At 42.6% G+C, this 19,218-nt stretch overlaps 1 protein-coding gene across 1 annotated transcript; it reads right to left on the reverse strand.

Annotated features, from left to right (window-relative positions):
• Positions 1-1,371: 1,371 nt before the first annotated feature.
• ANKRD42 (ankyrin repeat domain 42) lies at positions 1,372-19,218 on the reverse strand. The gene is made up of 10 exons (XM_090031772.1): positions 19,189-19,218; positions 15,312-15,475; positions 13,119-13,226; positions 11,230-11,349; positions 10,114-10,249; positions 6,952-7,152; positions 6,136-6,261; positions 2,883-2,988; positions 1,930-2,099; positions 1,372-1,502 (listed from the first exon to the last, which is right to left on the reverse strand). The coding sequence occupies exons 1-10, from the start codon at positions 19,199-19,201 to the stop codon at positions 1,372-1,374; spliced, it is 1,275 nt and encodes a 424-aa protein (XP_089887898.1). The 5' UTR covers positions 19,202-19,218.

Raw genomic sequence — 19,218 nt, forward strand, 5'->3', positions numbered from 1 at the left:
TTTGGCTGCAAAACAACAAACAACCCTTAGGTGTTAGCTCTGCTAAAACAGACGGTTTTAGATGCTGGCCAGCCACTAGAGGTCAATGTAATCCCACACACTGAGCAAAAGACAAGTTTACCTCCTGGTCCTAATTCTCAGGACATCAAAAATACCTGCAAGACCAAGGGGAGAGTGTGAAATCATATAGATTGGTCCCTTCACTGATAGGATGTAGGGTGGCAGGTTGTGTGTATTCAAGAAGGTGGATGCTTTAAACTGTTGCTAAAGTCTAAAACTATGGGATTACCCAGAAATGAAGACTAAAAAAAAAAAAAAAAGAACTATAGTTTGCATGAAGGCACAGCAGCATATGATACTCAGCAACACATGGTCCCATAAGCAATCAGTGAATCATGGAGATTAGCAGTTTAAACATCATTCAGATTTCGTCTTCCAGTTGTTCCTACTGCAACCAGCTCTCTAGCATCACAAACTGAAAAGTGATTTCATATGCACCAGTATGAACCAGCACAGTCACAAAATGAGGGAATATGCCCTGCCCTGAGAATTTAAGCCAGGAAGAAAGATCAGACCCAGATGAGCTTGCAGGTGCCTAAAATGCCATCTTCACAGATATTTAGAATAAGGAACCCAGGGAGATAAATGCAGAATGCTTTGTCTATTGGCCACCAATCTAAAGTGAGCCACGGCAAGCGTTACTGCCTTTCACAGCACCCTGTGAGGCAGATGAATGTTGTTATCGCCATTTTCCAGAGGGCACTTTTAAGAGGGCAATGTCTGAGTTGTAGAGTGTCCACAGCTCCCGCTGAAGTCCAGTAACGTGGAGCTGCTCAGCGCCTTTGAAAAAAAAATCAGGAAATAAGTGATTTCCTTATCTAAATTCTGCAGTACCCTTGCACACACCTCCCTGCTCCTAAGTCCTCAATATTACAGCTCCACCCACATAGTGACTGACAAGAAGCATTGGTTTGGGGATACCAAAGTCTCCAGCTGGGGACAGGCAGAGACTCAAGAGAACAGTAGAGAACCAGAAGGAGGCCTGCAAAAAGTGGTACCACTATTTAGGAGTCCAAAATCTCAGCAGGATAGTGTGAGATTTCCTGTACACTCCCAACAGTCTTCTGCAGGTGGGATGTCCAACCACTTCAACCATTTCTGCAAGGGAACATTTCTGCAGAAGTCCCGAATGAAACACTGAGGAACTAGGCAAACATGACAGAAGCTCAACTGATTTCCCAGCTGATAGCTTCTTGACCATACATACATACTGCATTTAAAACATAATGCCTAAATAAGTACCAAATACTTGAACACATCTGAAGAAACTTGGAAGGAAAGAAGCGCACAAATATCACGGTTAAGGGAACCTTACTTGTCAGCCTCCCTTTCTTCTTTCTTCCTTACTCTCTCCTCTTCAGTTATTCCCCCCAGCTGTTTGTAGTTGCTGCAGGCAATTTCTAGAAGTTGCTTAAGTTCTTCAATCCTTTGATAGGCTCTTACTGCAAAACAGACAATTGTGTGCAATTGTGTGAGTAGCTAATGAGCTATCTCCTGGCAATGGATTGTGGAACAGTCTCCCAGAGGAAGAAGCCTAGGTCTAGTTTTTGGTTGTTATAGAATTACATCTGACATATCCCTCAGAAATAATCTATAAAGGACACTCCTGTGTCGGCTTCCTACAGATGGACTAAAGTAATCTCCCAGTTATCCTCTGTTCTAGTTTCCATGCTTCAAAAGTGTTCTGGTTTCCACAAGATGCTCACTGTTCAAACCTTCTTGCACAGAGCCCCTGGTTCCTGACACCTCAGATGACAATAAATTCTGCAGACTTGGCTGAAATTATGTGGCTACATATATTTTTCTCCTGAGATGATTATTCCTCCCACCCTTTCAGAAAAAGACAGAGCTGAGAAAGAGCTTACTTACTGCGTGCATCTCTTTTGTTGACTTGATCTAGGGTTAAATCTCCTTTGCTGTCTGTGCTCCCTTCCACACCATGTCTATCAAAAAACCTTATGTCATTGATATCTAATTCTTCATCCGAGTTGTCTCCTGTTACCTGAGTCAAAAGTTCCACAGCTGCCAGCTGAGCGAACCTGCATGGCAGTCAATAGTTAGCATCCACTGCAATATCACGTGCTCCTCTACAAAAGCAGCTCATGTTTCACTGCCAAGTAAAACACATACACCTGATTACATGGGAGATGGAAGTGCCTCCCAGGTTCTCTTCATTCTCCCACTTACTTCAGTAGTAGTTAGTTTGGGGCTTTTGGTACACATGGACATGAGCCTAGATCTCCAGGGCCGTTAAGATGCTTCTTTTGGTTTTCTGAAGACTTAATTTCTGCCTCAGTGATAACTATAGAAGACAGTTCTACAGTTTACAAAGTTGTGCAAAAGTTTCTTTCTTTTCAGAGACTTTACATTTATTTTGCCTCTTAATTTAATCAAATAAGCACATGTGGTGTACTTAACAGTAAACAGAAATGCTGCCTGCTGGCCACCTTCAGCATTCATTATTATTATGCGTGCCTGAAGCATATCTCCTCAGTGTTTGTTCTCTTTCTTCTCAGTTACATAATTCTCTTCTTTTACAGTTTGCCATGTACACAGCTCACACAGTTCCCCTCACCTCCAGTCACAAGAATTTGCCTTTATTATTTAAATACTTTCAGTAAAGCCCCTCTCTCAGTAAAGCATTACTGCCAAACAATTATTACCCCGAAGTCTGAATTAATGGACCTAAATCTGCTCTTGCTTGCATCAGTGGCAATCAGGAGTAACTCCACTGAAATCAACAGCAGTCTGCTGGTGTAAGAGCAGAGTCTGGAGTCTTGCCCTTTACAAACCAGTTGAAACAAAGACACAGGGACATCTACCTCCTGGCTACATCCTTTGGTGTCTCTCCAGCTTCATTTGTAATATCACAGTCAGCTCCCATTTCAATCATCCATTGTAAGCAGTTTATGTGTCCTTGACCAGCAGCTGATGGAGAGAGCATGTATCAAAATCAGTCCTACACACTTGTTAATCTTAAATGCCTTTTCCTTCCCTTTTCAGGTCCTTGGGACAAGGTATTTAGCAGAAATCTCAGATTTTGTTGGAATACTGATCAGGCTGCACCACAAACACTTCTGCTATAAACTTTCAACCTCTGGGCTGTCAACCCTGTTCCTCGGCACCCACACCAACCCAGGCCCCCCTTAACAAGGGTTGAAAGCTTCTGAAGTCTGAGCACCAAGATCCCAAGACAAAAATACCTCCCAGAACAAGCTCAGTGCACTGGCAGCAGGGAAGGAGAGCTTTTATATATTTTCATATCCTGTTTTGTGTAAAACAAATGTTATGGGCCAACTCTTCAGCTCCTGTAACCTGGGATATCTCTATTTATGTTAACAAGAAAGATCTTACCCTGTATCTATCCATCTCAGCCTATTGTCAGTACGTTGCTAAAACATGTCCCTCACTTGCTGAACCATTTCATCCTCACTATTGGATCTCTCCAAGTTTGTTGTCAGCTGTATTCACTATCATGGATACCATGACTGCAAATCCCTAAAACAATCTATTCAGCATCCTGATGACGAGAACTGAATGGACAAGAGGTTCAGTTGTTGAGGAGGGAACTCCAGGACTATTTCCTGGGCCTTGCAGTGCAGTATAACAGAGAGCTGAACATCTACAATATGGTCCAGAATGACAGGACAGGTCTGAGCGAGAGGCAACGATGAATTTCATATCAGTACATATGACACTGCCCTCTACAATCTATACACGCACTTGCTTGACAAATACAGTCCTTCTCAGGGAAGACAGAGAAGATACTTTACACTGCTAGGATGGCCCTCAAAAAGACAGCAAATCACACATACCATATAAATGTTTATCTAAGTGGTGGGCTTCTAGGGAGAGAGAGTTAAGTCACAGAATTTTTTTCTTTTTTCTGGTAATAGCTTGCGAGAGGTCTTTTCCTCTCGTCTCACAATCATAGACTCATAGAGAAGTAGGGCTGGAAGAGACCCTCCATAGGTCTAGTCCAAATCCTTGCCACTATAAGACCAGCTATGACCTGCCTGTCTTCTGCATAGAATGAATTTGCTTCTTGCCTTACTGATTTAGGCACTTGACTTTAGATGATAAAGCCCCTCACGGTTTTTCTTGCTCCTGCTTTTAGTGCTGGCATTAGAATGGATGGAGATGAGGTTTGCAGGGTTCCCTACTACTCATTCAGCAAAGGGATCTCTCTCCTTGGGCTTTCCACATATCACATGATACCAGAAGCAGGGTACAGGCTTCCCTTGATTTATGCAGGTTCTGTATGTGCAAATTTGCTCTTATGCAATGACCCTTTTTATACCAAAAAATCGTTATATGCAAGGTAAATTCACTCTTATGCGATCAGTGTGGTGGAAGCCCGCAGTCAGCTGCTTTGTGTGGTGCATTGTGGGAGTGACGCACACCAAAATATAGTCTCCTGTGTGGATCTGTGTTCCTCGCTTGTTGTCTGCGACACGTGTTTCTGTAGTTGCCATCCCCATTATGGTAACATTCACCACCACCCTGTACTTGTATGTACTGTTGCTCCTGGTGAGTACCAAAATTGTCTTGAAAAAGTGGTAGAAATGGGTCCAGAGATCAGTACAGTTGAGATCTTGGAACATATCCCTATTTGTTACATTGTAACCTGTGTTCCCTTTATGCAAATTTGAGTTATGTCTCATTTTCCAGGAACACATGTCCATCATGAGGGAAACCTGTATCTGATTCATAACCAACACTGTTGGAAAGGGGTCTGATTCAAGCAGCTAGGATTTCTTTAATGCATACATGGGTAAAAAGTATTTGCCTTAGTGACTGATCAGGCTGTAGAATTATAAATGTGAAAACAGTAAAACTGGAATGTGATTCCTACAAAATATAAAAAAAGATTCTTTTTTTTTCAGAACTGACATTTTACAACTCCTAGAGAAAAATTAGGGGAAGACAGAGAAAGGAAAAGGTAGTTGCAGAATAAAGCACTGTATCAAGAAACAAATTAAGCATATGTTTATATATAAAAACAAGACTAGTCCTGCTAGCAGCCAGCAGACGACTCATGGTTGGCTGAATCAGAGCTGATTTGTGCAGTCTGGCAGGCTCGTCTGCTACAGAGTGGTAGTTAGCTTAGTCTGAAGTCAGGCAGAAGGCAAGATAAATTTGCACCTTACAGACTAACTACCTCTCTGCTCAGGGATAGCACCATGTTCAGCCAAACAAATGGACTGCAATCAATCTACACAAGAAACTTGCTCAAGTTCACTCATCTTCTTCCTGACCAGATACAAGCAAATGAATATCATACTCAAGGGACTCAGCGTGAATAATACACACTGTTCTGCATACCACACGGCCTATGCTGACAAGCTGTGCTTCACTCCATCTGAGAAACTGTGGAACCACCTTATCAATGTTCTGTATAACAATAATTTACTTAGTCTATAAGGTGCAATTCTCCTCTGCCTTCTGTCTTGTATAGAGCTATCAGCCTGTTTTGTGCCTCCCTCTAGTTCCAGGAGGGTATGGTGCATACAAGCTAACATGGGAGTACTATACTTGAATGAACCTGGATTGGACAAGAATTACCCTGGCCCTGTGGTGTATCACAACAAAATGCAACAGCAATGGTCCAAAATATTTCCCCATAATTCTGCATTAGACCCTCCTGAGTGGCTGCATCACTACCTTTCATGGTGTACTATATTTTGGTCGTCTATAATGTACATCACCATGGTCCCTAAATGCTTAGAAAGTAAAGCAACAATTCACTGTACAGCATATCTCTGCGCTGAGGATGTAAAAAAGTATAATAAGGAAGTAAATACACTGTCTTTTGTACTTTAGCTTGGTTAAGTTAGTTTAAGAGCAATTACACATATGCACCACCACTTACACATATGCACGTGCACATATGCACCTGCAAATAGGTATCTCCAGCTATACATTCAGTGCTGGCTGCCCTTTGAAGCTCTCAGGAAAATAAGAAGCTGTGTTTCGTGAAGCTTATTGGATGAGTAGCTACTTAAATAAGTTTACTTAAGTAAACAACTCAATAACAAGCAATAACAAGCTGAAACCCTGATCATAATTACTGACCTTTGTGCATAACAGTGGATCCCTTATCATCTCGCTCATTAATATTGGTTATTCCACTTTCCACTAATCTTTTAAGTGTCACCAGGTCCCCTCTGAAGGCAGCAACATGAGCTGGGAAAGCTAAATCTAAACAAATGTAACAGAGACATTTCCAAGTGAAGGACAGCAATTCCACTAAATACACAAAGAAGCTAATTTTCACTTCCCCGTCAGTTTTTCTCTCTCAGTAATAACTCATGCATGGAAAATCCACACTTCTTGTTGGTAGTGCAGTTAATGCATCTTTAATCAGTTAAAATACAGCTGCAGAACAGAGCATTATTCATTACAGGCTTCACTACATATGCCTTGGTTGTTGGATGTAGGCATGTTATAGCTGCACAGAGATTCTCTTTATAATTCTGAAGTAATGCATATGCCTTTGTTTTAAACTGAATGGCCTAATAAAGTTGGAAAATAAAGCCTTCTGCTTATTTTCTACTCAATGGTCTTAATTGCAACATAATATATTTTATTTTTCCTTGCTGCTACTAATTATCCATAGAGCCAGTTTCATTTTTCTTGGTACCAGACATGAGTTATACCACCCCCAGAGTATTAGATAAAGAATGACTGTTCGAAAAATCAAGCAGGTCTGGTCCTCAAGCATAACAGCAAGGCAGTCTGACAGCCTCTATTCTACAGCTCTATGCTACCACTTTGAAGTGAGTCACTTTCCCATATCTGCATCAGTCACTTCTACACAGTTACTGTGCCACTGTTGCTGTTTCTGCTGCAAACGTTTGTATTTCAGATACTGTTTGGGTTTCTGCTCACCTTCCTGACCAAACAGATGGTCTCGCTCTTGCTCCACGCTGTCAATGTACTCTACAATATTATCCTTGTAGAACCTCTGGGCCAAGTCCTTTGGGGTCTCCCCATGGTCATTCCTGGCCTTCAGTGTGTGAGTCACGCTGGCCATTTTGCTAACCAGGAACTTAAAGCAATGCAGGTGGCCCTCCATTGCTGCCAAATGAGCTGTTACAAAAGCAAAGATGACACATATTAAAGCTGAGCATAACTAAATAAGGAACACCCAGCTAAATTCAAAGCCCACCACATCCCCAAATCCAGCTCCTCTCTGCTAGGGCTTCTAGCTGTATACCACAGCAGAAAGAGCAGGGGGACTGGACTTGGGAGTGTTTACTTCCTGCTCAATGCAGAGTTTGGAGATGAAGCATATGGGAAACAAGAAAGGGCTGGGTATAGGATGGACAGAAACAGTAGATCTCTGCTATACAGATTCTGCCATCATTCCCTCTTCACAAGGTCAGGCTCCATGATGGGGCAGGCTGGGACTGTGCACTGCTGGGGCTGCAGTTTTTTGGATGAACGTTAACCTAAGCCTTTACCATCTATGGTTTTTCAAGATCCCTTAACAGATTTGTGTAAAAGTACGAGCCCAACTTCACTGTCCCAGCCAAACTCCAGATCAGATGGAGGCAGCATGGATAAGCCAGAAGTCCGGGGACCTTGGCTCCAGCTTCACCTCTGCTGTACTACCTTGAGCAAATCACTTCACCCCTCCATGCCTCAGTTTCCCATCTATATAAGGGGGGATAATGACATTTACACTCTTTTGTACTGTACTCTGGGTGCATCCTCACAATACGCAAGCTGCACTGTACCTAGAAAATACTGCAGAGTAGCACGTCACACAGCATGGACAGTGCTAATACACTACTACACAGTGTCACCTGAAGATGTTCACCAATGCTACTGGGTATGTCTACACATTCAGTAATGCTCCTTAATTACTGTGCTTTTAGTTTAGTACTTGGTTAATCAAATACTAACTAAATGTGCAGTAACTAGAGTTACTGTGCAGTAGCACCAGTGCATGGTTATTTTGTAATGCTTACTGCTCACTAGCCTAATAACACTGTGTAGTAGGCTATTAGCACGGTTTTTAACCGCCACACTACTGCACAATGTTATTAGGTTAATGCACCGTAAGCATCTCATGTAGACACACCCACTGCCCATAACTGGAGAGGGTCCAGAGAAGGGTCACTCATATGGTTGGGGGCCTCCGTGGCCAGTCCTATGAGAAGAGGCTGAGGGACCTGAATCTCTTCGGTCTCCACAAGAGGAGACTGAGGGGGGATCTTATGGCTGCCTACAACCTTATCAGGGGCCAGCAGCAGGGACTCGGGGAAAGTCTGTTCACCAGGGCCCCCCTTGGAGTCACCAGGAACAATGGCCACAAGCTGAGGGAGGACAGGTTTAGGTTAGATATTAGGAAGAACTACTTCACGGTAAGGGTGGCCAGAGACTGGAATAGGCTTCCCAGAGAGGTGGTGCTCTCAGCTTCCCTGGAAATCTTCAAGAGGAGACTGGATAGGCACCAGGCTGGGGTCTTATGACCCCTGCCACCCCCAGTGCTCCTTCCTGCCCATGGCAGGGGGTCGGACTCAATGACCTGTCTAGGTCCCTTCCGACTCAGTGATTCTGTGATTCTATGATTCTAACTCCAGTTACTGCACAGCAACATTGCATGTAGAAGCTCCCTGAGACCTGTGGATGAGCAGTCATCTGAAAGAGGTAAGTTATTATCCTTTGCTTCTCAACTTTCCCCGAGTTTCATTGTTTACAGAATTTCTGCTTGTTTTCTCTCCTAAATGGTCATGTATTATTGCTATGTGAAACGACTATGGTCTATCCATATAGATGAAGTAACTGAAATGTTACTTTACCTATATTTCAGGATACTGTGAAGCTTAGGTGTTTAATGTTTGAAATGTTCAGTGATTCATAATGAACTGAGCTATAGAGGTATAATACATATGTTCATTGCTTTACAAACAGTAGTATTTGCTATTCCCATGAGTGGGAAATGTGGATGAGGGACTCAGTGTCAAATACATACGTATTAATTAGAAAATATAATTCCATGAAAATACTCTCCATAATTTGGTTCATATACTACTGGCAAAAAGATGGAATATTTTGTTGTACATTACTAGAAAGATAATTAGTTTCTCTCCCATTAAGAATTCAATTATCCTTACAATAGCTAGATATAACCAGAGCAAGTAGCACTAATGTACTTCATATAAGTAAGAAACTGCCCAGTCTTCCAGTCCAGGAAAACTCTTGACCAGTGATTCTCAGCCAGAGTACCATGAGACCCTGGGGTACCTCCAGATCCTTTGAAGGCTACTGTGAGGTGTGAAGAGATAAGCATATAAGCAGAGACTCAAGCTTGTCCCTGCCTGGTTGATCCCCTACCCCCACTGCCCAGCCCTCTCCAAGGAGACAAGCATTGTAACATATAAATTAATTTTTGAAATTGGGTGCTACCCAATTCACAGAAATTATGGAGGGGTGCCTCAAGTCCAGTGAGGGGTGCTTCAAGTCCATAGCTTTTAAGAACCATTGCTTTAGATAGTCACATATATTGGCCCCACAGCAGGGTCTTCCAGTGCCAGAAATGCCTGCTGCATAAGGCTGGAATTCAAGGGGATGAAATGCTGAATGCGATAAAGTCAACAGGAGTTTTCCCTTTGACTTTGGTAGAAAGTGGATTTCATCCAAGGAATTACAGAGCTACCCAAGGTGAAGCTGAAGCTGAAATACCACAGGCACTGAACATACATGTTATTTATGTTAGATATTGTTACATTATAAGTGGGGCTGGTAACACCCCCTACAGTTAAAATTGCCCAATGTACATCTCACATGTGAATGAAAACATATCTCAGGGCATATCTAGTATAGATGCAAGACTTACCATTGTAAGAGTCAGCATTTTCCAATGTTAACCACACAGCAGTGTTGTAGATAACATAAGTGTCTCTTTCCTTTACAAAATTACAGAACTGTGGCAATTATGTGGAATCAGTCAGCAAATGTTACTACTCGTCATTTGCTAAACAATCACATAATATAGCAACTGAAACCCAAATGTCAGGGCAACATAGTATTTCCCTGATGTACCTGGAAGATTTCCATTGTCATCCACGTCATCTATACTAGCTCCCCATCTGACAAGAAGCTGCAAACAACCCAAGCGGCCGTGAAAAGCAGCATAATGAACTGGCTTCCAATCATTCTTATCTGAAACATTAGCATCCTAGAATAAAAGAAGTAGGTTCATTCACTTAGTTCGTTCATGTGTCAGTGGAAGAACTTGTACAGCCCAGATTAACTCTGGAATAGGAACTAGGTATTCATACTGTCTTAATTATTTAAATCGGGGCTGTCCAACTTAGTGGCTGGAGACCATACAACACAGGGGCTTCACCAGCAGAGGCCATGGACCCCTCACCTCTCTAGCTGCAAGCTCCCCCAACACCACGTGAATGAGCAGCCCCCCTGATTTCCTTGGCTGCAGGCTCTACACTGACCTGTGTTGCCCTGCCCTGCTCCATCCCGTGGGGTGGGGATAGGGAGTGAAAGCCAGGGAAGAGATGGGGAGCACCTGGAGTGATGAGAGGAGTGGTGGACAGAGAGAACCTGGGGGCTGCAGGTTTTAACCCTACAGGAAACCCAAAGACAAACCTAATTTAAATCAAACCAAAAGAGCCAGGAAAAAAAATACATACCTTCTTTATTTGATTGAAATATTGATGCTACTATGAACATAATTCCTGCTGGAGGACAGACATCCTTCTTCATAAGTGTTTTATTTATTTCAACAATTCATGTATAAACATACATACTAGGAATGTTCTGGCCATGTTTTTGTTGCTCACTATATGTTGGTGCTTACATCTGTATTTTAAAGCTAAAATTTTCTACAATTGAAAAAGATTTTTATCATCAAAGCTTCTGATCTCCCTCTAGTGATCCATTGATTCTCTTCAAATTCTTTGAAAACTTTTGTTATGTCTCACAATTAATAACTAGACCTTAAGTTAAAATAAACTCTCACAAACAACTGCTAAACAACAGATCAAACCTTACAATCCCAAATCTATTAAAAAACTAACAGGAATTTTGTTTGCAAAGTATCCCAGAATTTGGTTCTGTTCTAGGAAGCTCTGATGATATAACTGAAGTCTACACTGTCTTAAGATTAAGAGTTTCTCTTGGGAGATAAAACTGCCTTACCACTCCATTCCGGAGAATCGTCTGTAACGTGTACGACTGACCATGAGCTGCAGCTAGGTGTGATGGAGTACGTCCTTTGTCATCTTGAGCTTCTAGATTTGCTCCATTTATAACTAAAGCCTAAAAGTAGAGAGCAGTTAGATAAGTTAGTCTGAAGTCAGGCACAAGCCCAGGTAGAGATGCACTTTACAAACAGACATAGTATTTGTTTCAGGATTAAACCATTTTATCCCATGACCAAATCTGATGATTCAGATGTCCATGTCCATTGTCCTGGGATAAACTCTAAAAAGGTTGACAGGATAAGATGTACTAAGTTTATCCCAGGACATCACAAAGTGCATCTGAACCACTGTCCCAGAATTGCACAACTGAATCAATGGCAGAAAAGCAGCAGTGAATTCAGCCACTCATTAAACTCTGATAAGAAGGGCCAGATGTGCATGCACCAATCCCAGGATATTTCTGTTCTGGGACAAACACAGGCACAACTGTTATACAAATTGCCAATTGCTCAAATCACAAGCAAGATCTTATGAAGGAGAATAAGGCAAGATGCCACGTTTACTGATTAAGCCCTTGATGCACACATACACACCACATTCATACCCCAATTTCTATTCTCCACTGGTATGTGTTACCAGTGGTATCAGTGCTTGGATCAACTTAGGGACCACCCAAGTTGACCACAAGAAGGAGCTGGGCTCCTGCCTGTCCATCTCATCAGACAAACCAATGCTCCAGGATGACATGCAAAACAACACCCAAAATCGATGTGTCTCGCCCCATCTTTTATAGTCTTGTCAATTCACCCAGTCCTCTGGGCTTTTGTTGTGTTATCGCTATGTTCTTCCTTGAAGGTCAATTGCCGTCGTTCTCTCATTGTTCTGGGGCGGATTCTTCTTGTTTTGGTTTTCTGTCTGCACCCTTCAGCCAGTCATCAGCTGATATTTTCATTTTCCACAAACATGCTCTCACCCATTCTCTCACACATACAGCATACAAAGGTCGAGCACTTACGTCAAGCTACAAAGCAACACAAAATAGTGTCTTAAGATGATGCAAAACTCAAGAAAATACATAAGCTTCAAAAGCAATCGGCAAAAAGTCTACTTGTATAACACGACTTGTCCAGGGACAAATGCAACTTCTTTTCCTATCCACAGACTAACTAAATCAGAGATCCATCTACATCCTTTCACAGCATCTGATGAAGTAAGCTCAAACTCACAAAAGCTTATGTGACTCTGATTTAGTTAGTCTATAAGGTGAATCTCCACCCTGCCTAAAGCTTAAAAGAAATGCAAAAATTTTAAATTCACTTTATAATATTAAAAAGAAAGAGTTGCCTAGAAGGATTACTTTAAAGGTGTAAAACAACATCAATAAACTCTTCCACACTATAATCAGTATCGCGTGTTCCTCCATCTGTCCAGGTTGTACCCACTTGTTGCTTCTTGTCTTTAACTTAGATTGTAAGTTTCTTGGAGTAAGGATCATCCTTACATTCTGCATTTGCAAAGGGCCTTGGACAATGTGTCCTGGTCCATGACTGACATTACAAGCCATACCAGAATACCTATAATTAGCAATAATTAAAGCAGAGATAAAATGCCTCCCAAAGACTTTTTGTTAATTGTACATAACTATAATTCTGAAGAGACTAAGCTGCAACTATCAAGCTACCTAAGGGAACTGGATGTCAACTTGGCATCCTGATCCTTTATGTAAATCCCAGTCATGGTGGCTTTTGTTTTCAGACCACTGGAGCACACCCTCAGCTCCTGTAAAATGTCATAGATGATCCCACCACAATGAAGCTATGGCCCTTCCAGCAGCAGACAATCTGCTGTATTGACTTTTGGTTGATGGCAGATAACTATACTTACCTGCATGCAAGCATCTTGGCCTCTGATAGCGGCAAGGTGAGCTGCTGTCCAGCCTCTCATAGTTGTGTCTGTTATATTAGCTCCATGCCACAGCAGCCAGTGAAGACACTACCAACCAAAACAAAGTCAAAGACATTCACGTCCATCTTAAATATAGGATGTTGTCATGGAGCTGGTATGCAATTAAAATGCCATTTTCATAACAACTTACTGACTGATGCTTTAAGTATTAACAGAATATTCTGAAGGGACTATTTCTGTAGTAGAACAGATCCAGTAGGAACCTACAGATGAACTATGCAGCTTCATGCCTTCATCTGCTCAGGAAATTCTCCAACAACCTACAAATTCAGAACCTAGTGTTGGCTTATTTAATGTAAACTGAAGTTTCAAAAGGAGTTCGTAAGGGCATTTATATTCTTTCTCCAATTAAAAGTGGAAAGTATGTTAAAAATAGAGGAAACAAACACCCTTTTCTTCAATTCTGACTGTGTTTGTCATGAGGAAAAAAAAAAAAAGATTAACCTTTATTGGCCTTTAATTTGTTAGGTTTCCTGGATTCCCTTCTCTTATCCTGCTCCCTCAAGCCCAAGCCACACTTTTAAAAATGTGTTGAGGTTGACGGCTACTTCCTGCAGCTCCCATGCAATGTTCAGAGAAAACTTAAGCATTTGTTAAATCTCCCTTTGCTAAATGTACTACATTTTCTAGAGCAGAGATTTTGCCTAATCTACAGCACTGATTCCTCCACTGTCCCCATGAATGAATGAGGCGTTGGTGAGACATAGCTAAATGAGACTCAGTTCAAACATAACCTGAGTGTAGGAATTATTAGGAAAAAAAGGCATAAGTTAGAGAACTAGGCCATATGGGAAATGTTTCTAAAGTTCACAGTGGGGTTGTCCTGTTATCTCTCTGACAGCTTCTACATGAGCTAACAGCAGCGGCATGCTCAATATTTGCAATTAGTAAGAAGTTTGCTTTCTTGCCTTTGGGACATAGAAGTTGGCATGTTTATCCATGTCTTTATTACTTCCTGGTTAGATTGCTACAGCAGAACACTGCAGCTCATTCAAAATATGGCAAGCTAGATTTTCATTTCATAGCACTTATTGCAGCAACTGGCAAGTATTTCTGGGTAAATGCAAAAAGTTTTGATTGAAACCTACACACATCTAAATGGCTAGAGTCCTATCATGCTGATACCATCTCCCTGTAGGAGGATCTGGAAGCTGCAATTGCCTGATGCATTCAAACTCACATTCCATTGGTATGGAGGGATGGGATGGGTGGCAGGATACATGCTACTGCAATGGTGCTTGACCTTTTGGCCCCGAGTGGCACAATGTTGGTCTGTGGGCTGGACCAAGCATGAGGTCAGTGTAAGGGGTCAGTCCAGAGGTGTGATGCTGATCTGGCCTCATGCACCAGATCCACTGCACACCCACCTGATCCCATGCACTGGATCCAGCCCCAAACCTGGTGTAACCTAGTGCCTGGGAACTGCCCACAGGTCCAGAAATTTGGCAGCAGAGAGGCACCAAAGCTGCCACTGCTCCTCCACTGCTAAACTTCCAGACCTGTGGGGAAGCCCTGTGGGCAGATGACATGCCCTCACAAACCAGATCTCTCACCAGGCTACAGGTTAAATACCACTGCTCTATCTGAATCAGTGTCTTTTCAATTTACCCGCCTTCTGTTTCAATATAGCCCAGATTTGTTGATTGTTAGAACACAGAACAAATCTCACACATTTCACCAGGCCCTTGCTGAGTGAAGAGGAGGACAAAACACGGTTAATAAGAACAGGGCTGCTTGAGGAATACAGGGAAGCTGTGACGCTATAATGCTGAAGTTAGGAAAAAGTCATATAGTTTGTAAAATCTTGCAACATTGAATGCGTGACATGCATAGGGCTTGGAAAAGGCACAATAAAAACCTAGATAACTAAAAATAAGAATAATCCTTTTGATTTCTACATTGTATAATATGCTGTATGTTAAACTGTACACTCATCACTATCAATTCCTATCCTCTTTGTGCTGAAGTCATTAAATAATAAAAAGACAGATTATTTTTTAGCTCAAACAGTATGAAGTTGCAATGTTCGGTTCGGTCTCTCTCCTAACCTAAGTAAGATTACACTGATCTACAAGAACCTTGTTGCAGACCAGATCTAAGAAAACATTTTACCTCCAGACTTCCAGAGTGTGCCGCACAGTGCAAAGGTGTAAATTTATGGACTAAATCCACTTCATTAATGTTGGTTCCACTTTTTACCATTGATGCAAGCTGCTCTACATCACCGGTTTTCACTGCCTCATGTATGCTAGCATAATTTTGCTTCTTCTTGACAGCTATTGAAAAATTAAAAAAGGCCATTAGCCACTTCAGTGACACTGTGGGGATTTGAAATATAGACTGAACCAGAGGAAGCTGATGTGCAGAACCTATCTTGGGTCTGACCTTTTGCAGTAGTAAGGATCAGTGTAAAAATCAGTATCTTATTCTGACAATATCGATGGTATTTTTCAGAATGCTGGCCATCCAACTGGGCCTGATGTCAGCCATGGTCCCTACAGAAGTGATGAGGTGGTTGCACCAGACAAAGAAGCAGACCTTTTTAACAAATTCTTTCCCTCCATTTTTCTGAGCAGGGACCAGGACATCTCCCCTACCAGGATTCAGGACGGACTCAGGAGAGACTCTGCCAGGCCTAGGGTCAGGGAGGACTGAGTTAGGAAACTTCTGGAGGGGCTGGACATGTTCAAATCAGCAGGTCCAGATGCTCTCCACCCCAGGGTGCTGAGGGAATTGACAGGGGACATCACAGGGCCCCTGGCACAGCTTTATGAGCACTCATGGTGCTCTGGCCAGGTGCCAGAAGACTGGAAGAAGGCCAGTGTGGTCCCATTTTCAAAAAAGGGAGGAGGGAGGACCGAGGCAACTTACTTCGGTCCTGGGGAAGCTCTTTGAGAAAATTATCCAGGAGCACATCTGTGAGGGACCAGCAAGCGAGATGATGTTCAAAGGCAACTAGCATGGGTTTTCTAGGGGCAGTTCCTGTCAGACCAACCTGATTGCCTTCTACGATCAGGTCACAAAAGGATTGGACGCAGGTGTTGCAGTGGATGTAGTCTTTCTAGACTTCAGGAAGGCCTTTGACATGGTCTCCCACCCCATTCTCACTAAAAACCTAGGTGATTGTGGCATTGATGCCTACGCAGTCAGATGTTTGCAAATTGGCTAGGGGGCCACACCCAGAGAGTGGTGGTGGGTCATATTCGACCTGGAGGGATGTGGGCAGTGGATTCCCCTAGGGCTCGGTCCTCGGGCCCGTACTGTTCAATTTCTTTATTAGTGACTTGAACGAGGGGGTGAAAAGCACCCTTTTCAAATTCACTGATGACACCAAGATTTGAGGTGAGGTGGGCATGCTAGAAGGAAGGGACAGGATACAACTGGACCTGGACAGGTTACAGGGGTGGGTGAATGAGAATAGGATGGGATTCAATACTGACAAGTGTAGGGTACTGCACTTGAGCAGAAAGAACCAGCAGCAGACCTACAGGCTGGAGAACTCCCTTCTCGAAAGCACAGTGGCAGAAAGGGATCTTGGAGTCATTATCGATTCCAAAATTAACATGGGCCACCAATGTGAGGACACGGCCAGGAAAGCTAATCGCATCTTGTCATGTATCCACTGATGCATCATGAGCAGGTCCAAGGAGGTGATCCTCCCCCTCTATGCGGCACTGGTCAGGCCACAGCTGGAGTACTGTGTCCAGTTCTGGACACCGCACTTCAAGAGGGATCTGGACAATACGGAGAGGGTCCAGAGGAGGCCACTCGCATGATGGGGGCAGCAGGGCAGGTCCTACAAGGAGAGGCTACGGGACCTGAACCTGTTCAGCCTCCACAGGGGAAGACCGAGAGGGGATCTGGTGGCCATCTATAATCTTACCAGGGGGAACCAGAGGGGATTGGGTGAGACCCTGTTCCACCGAGCACCTCCCAGAGTAACAAGGAACAATGGCTACAAGTTGATTGAGAGTAGGTTCAGGCTAGACATCAGGAGGCATGACTTCACTGTCAGGGAGGCTAGGAGCTGGAACCAGCTGCCAAGGGAAGTGGTGCTTGCTCCTACCTTAGGGGTCTTTAAAAGAAGGCTTGATAATTACCTAGCTGGGATCATATGAGCTTAAACTTACCAGGGACTCATATGAGCCCAGTATTCATTCCTGCCCAGGGCAGGGGGTCAGACTTCATGATCTGCTCAGGTCCCCTCCAACCCTACATCTATGAACCTATGAATCCATGATCCAAAGGAATTTAAAGGGAGGTGTTGGTTTTTTTGGGTTGATTGGTTAGAGAGACAGTGTTGAAAAGGCAGAATTTCCCCATAGAAGCGTTGTCTCTCACTATATCAAGCGAGCCAACAGGCTTCAGAGGAACTACACTGATTTACCTCAGCTGACAATTTGGCCCATTATGTTAAACAGGCATGTTAGTGCACTGACTAATGCAGCAAGTTTGGATTAAAATCATCCTTTCCACCAGAAAAAATGCACAGTGAGACCTGGCAAACCTGGTGAATGTGGCATCCTGACCCCCTACGAAGTCTTTATAGTAACTTTTTATAATCGCCGCTGTCTGGAGATCCCCACTCTACAAGGCTGTCCACACGCCAAGGACCTCCGTACGTCCTTCCTGCCTCCCCGTGCTAGGGCTGGGACAGAGGAGCTCACGCTGCCCTGAGCTCCCCAGCAACAGCACCGAGGCAGCCCCTGGGGCAGAACAGAGCCACCCATTTCTCTTCCTTAAAAAGCAGCCGTTTGCCTGGAGGAACAAATGTGGTGAAAACAACATCCCACGTAGGTAACAGCTTCAATAAGGGATTCAAACAAAATATAGAAAGGAAGACTTGAAATGAGCATTGGGTTCATTCCCATCCCTGCAATGCAGGAACAGCTGGGATGGAGCTGGGCTGGCCAGCTGGTTCAGTGCATTTCATCCTTATAATCAGGGATCCTGGTTTTTGCAGATTGAAAAAATCCCCAATTTTTGGTTTAAAAAAAGTAACCCCAAATCCACATTTTGCCCTGATTAAAATGAAATGTCACTAATATATATCTCTATAACATCACTAATATACAAAATATATATCTAATATATTATATTATCTATATAATATATATCTATATAATATTACACTAGTATCATAAAACACCAATATATATCCACATTTTTCTATGACTAAAATGAAACACCACTAATATCTATATAACACTATTAATATACTAAATAAATATCTAATACACCTGTATAACACTAGTATAATAAAACTCCGCTAATATATATCCACATTTTTCTGTGATTAAAATGAAACCCCAACAATATATATCTATATAACACCGCTAAAATACTAAATATATAATCTCATATATCTATATATTATATATATATATATAAAAACCACCACTAATATACTACATAAATATCTAATATACACATTTTTCCATGATTAAAATGAAATCCTGCTAATATATACCAATATAACACTGCAGATATACCAAATATATAGATAATATATTACATTATCCATATTATATATAATATATATAACACCACTAATATAGTAAATATGTATCTATATAACACCACTAGTATAATAAACACCTCTAATATAGATCCACATTTTCCCGTGATTACAATGAAACCCCACTAATATAGATCTAGATAATCTCTCCAGATCTATATTAGCGGGGGTTTCATTGTAATCACAGAAAAATGTGAATTTGAGGTTACTGAAAATTGCTGGGTTTTATTTATTTATTTATTTTTAAATCAGCGCAAACCAGGCCCCCTGCTTATCATTCAAAACCCAACCCGAGGGAGGGAGCAGCTCAAGGAGGCGCCTCCCCAACCCAGCAGCCAGGCCGGGCGGTGTCGTCACGCGCGCTAACGTCACGGCACCGCTGGATGACGCGCTCTGAGTGCGGGGTAACGCAGGCGCTCCCCCCTGCTCCCGCAGTGATGATCCCTGAGGCGACGGGGGGGAGGGTCTCACCGGGCGGCGCCATAGCGGTGGGACTTTCCT

This window comes from Crocodylus siamensis, chromosome 1 (genome assembly GCF_052110815.1).
Source record: "Crocodylus siamensis isolate JL-2025a chromosome 1, ASM5211081v1, whole genome shotgun sequence".
NCBI classification, from domain to species: domain Eukaryota; kingdom Metazoa; phylum Chordata; order Crocodylia; family Crocodylidae; genus Crocodylus; species Crocodylus siamensis.

Bases quoted from the DNA above. Each gene is read 5' to 3' on its own strand.
- ANKRD42 (XM_090031772.1), bottom strand. The intron at 13,227-15,311 runs GTAAAATGTTTT...TTTGGTTGGTAG, and splicing joins CACACTCTGGAAGTCTGGAG to TGTCTTCACTGGCTGCTGTG. The intron at 1,503-1,929 runs GTAAGTAAGCTC...TCTGTTTTGCAG, and splicing joins CAACAAAAGAGATGCACGCA to TAAGAGCCTATCAAAGGATT.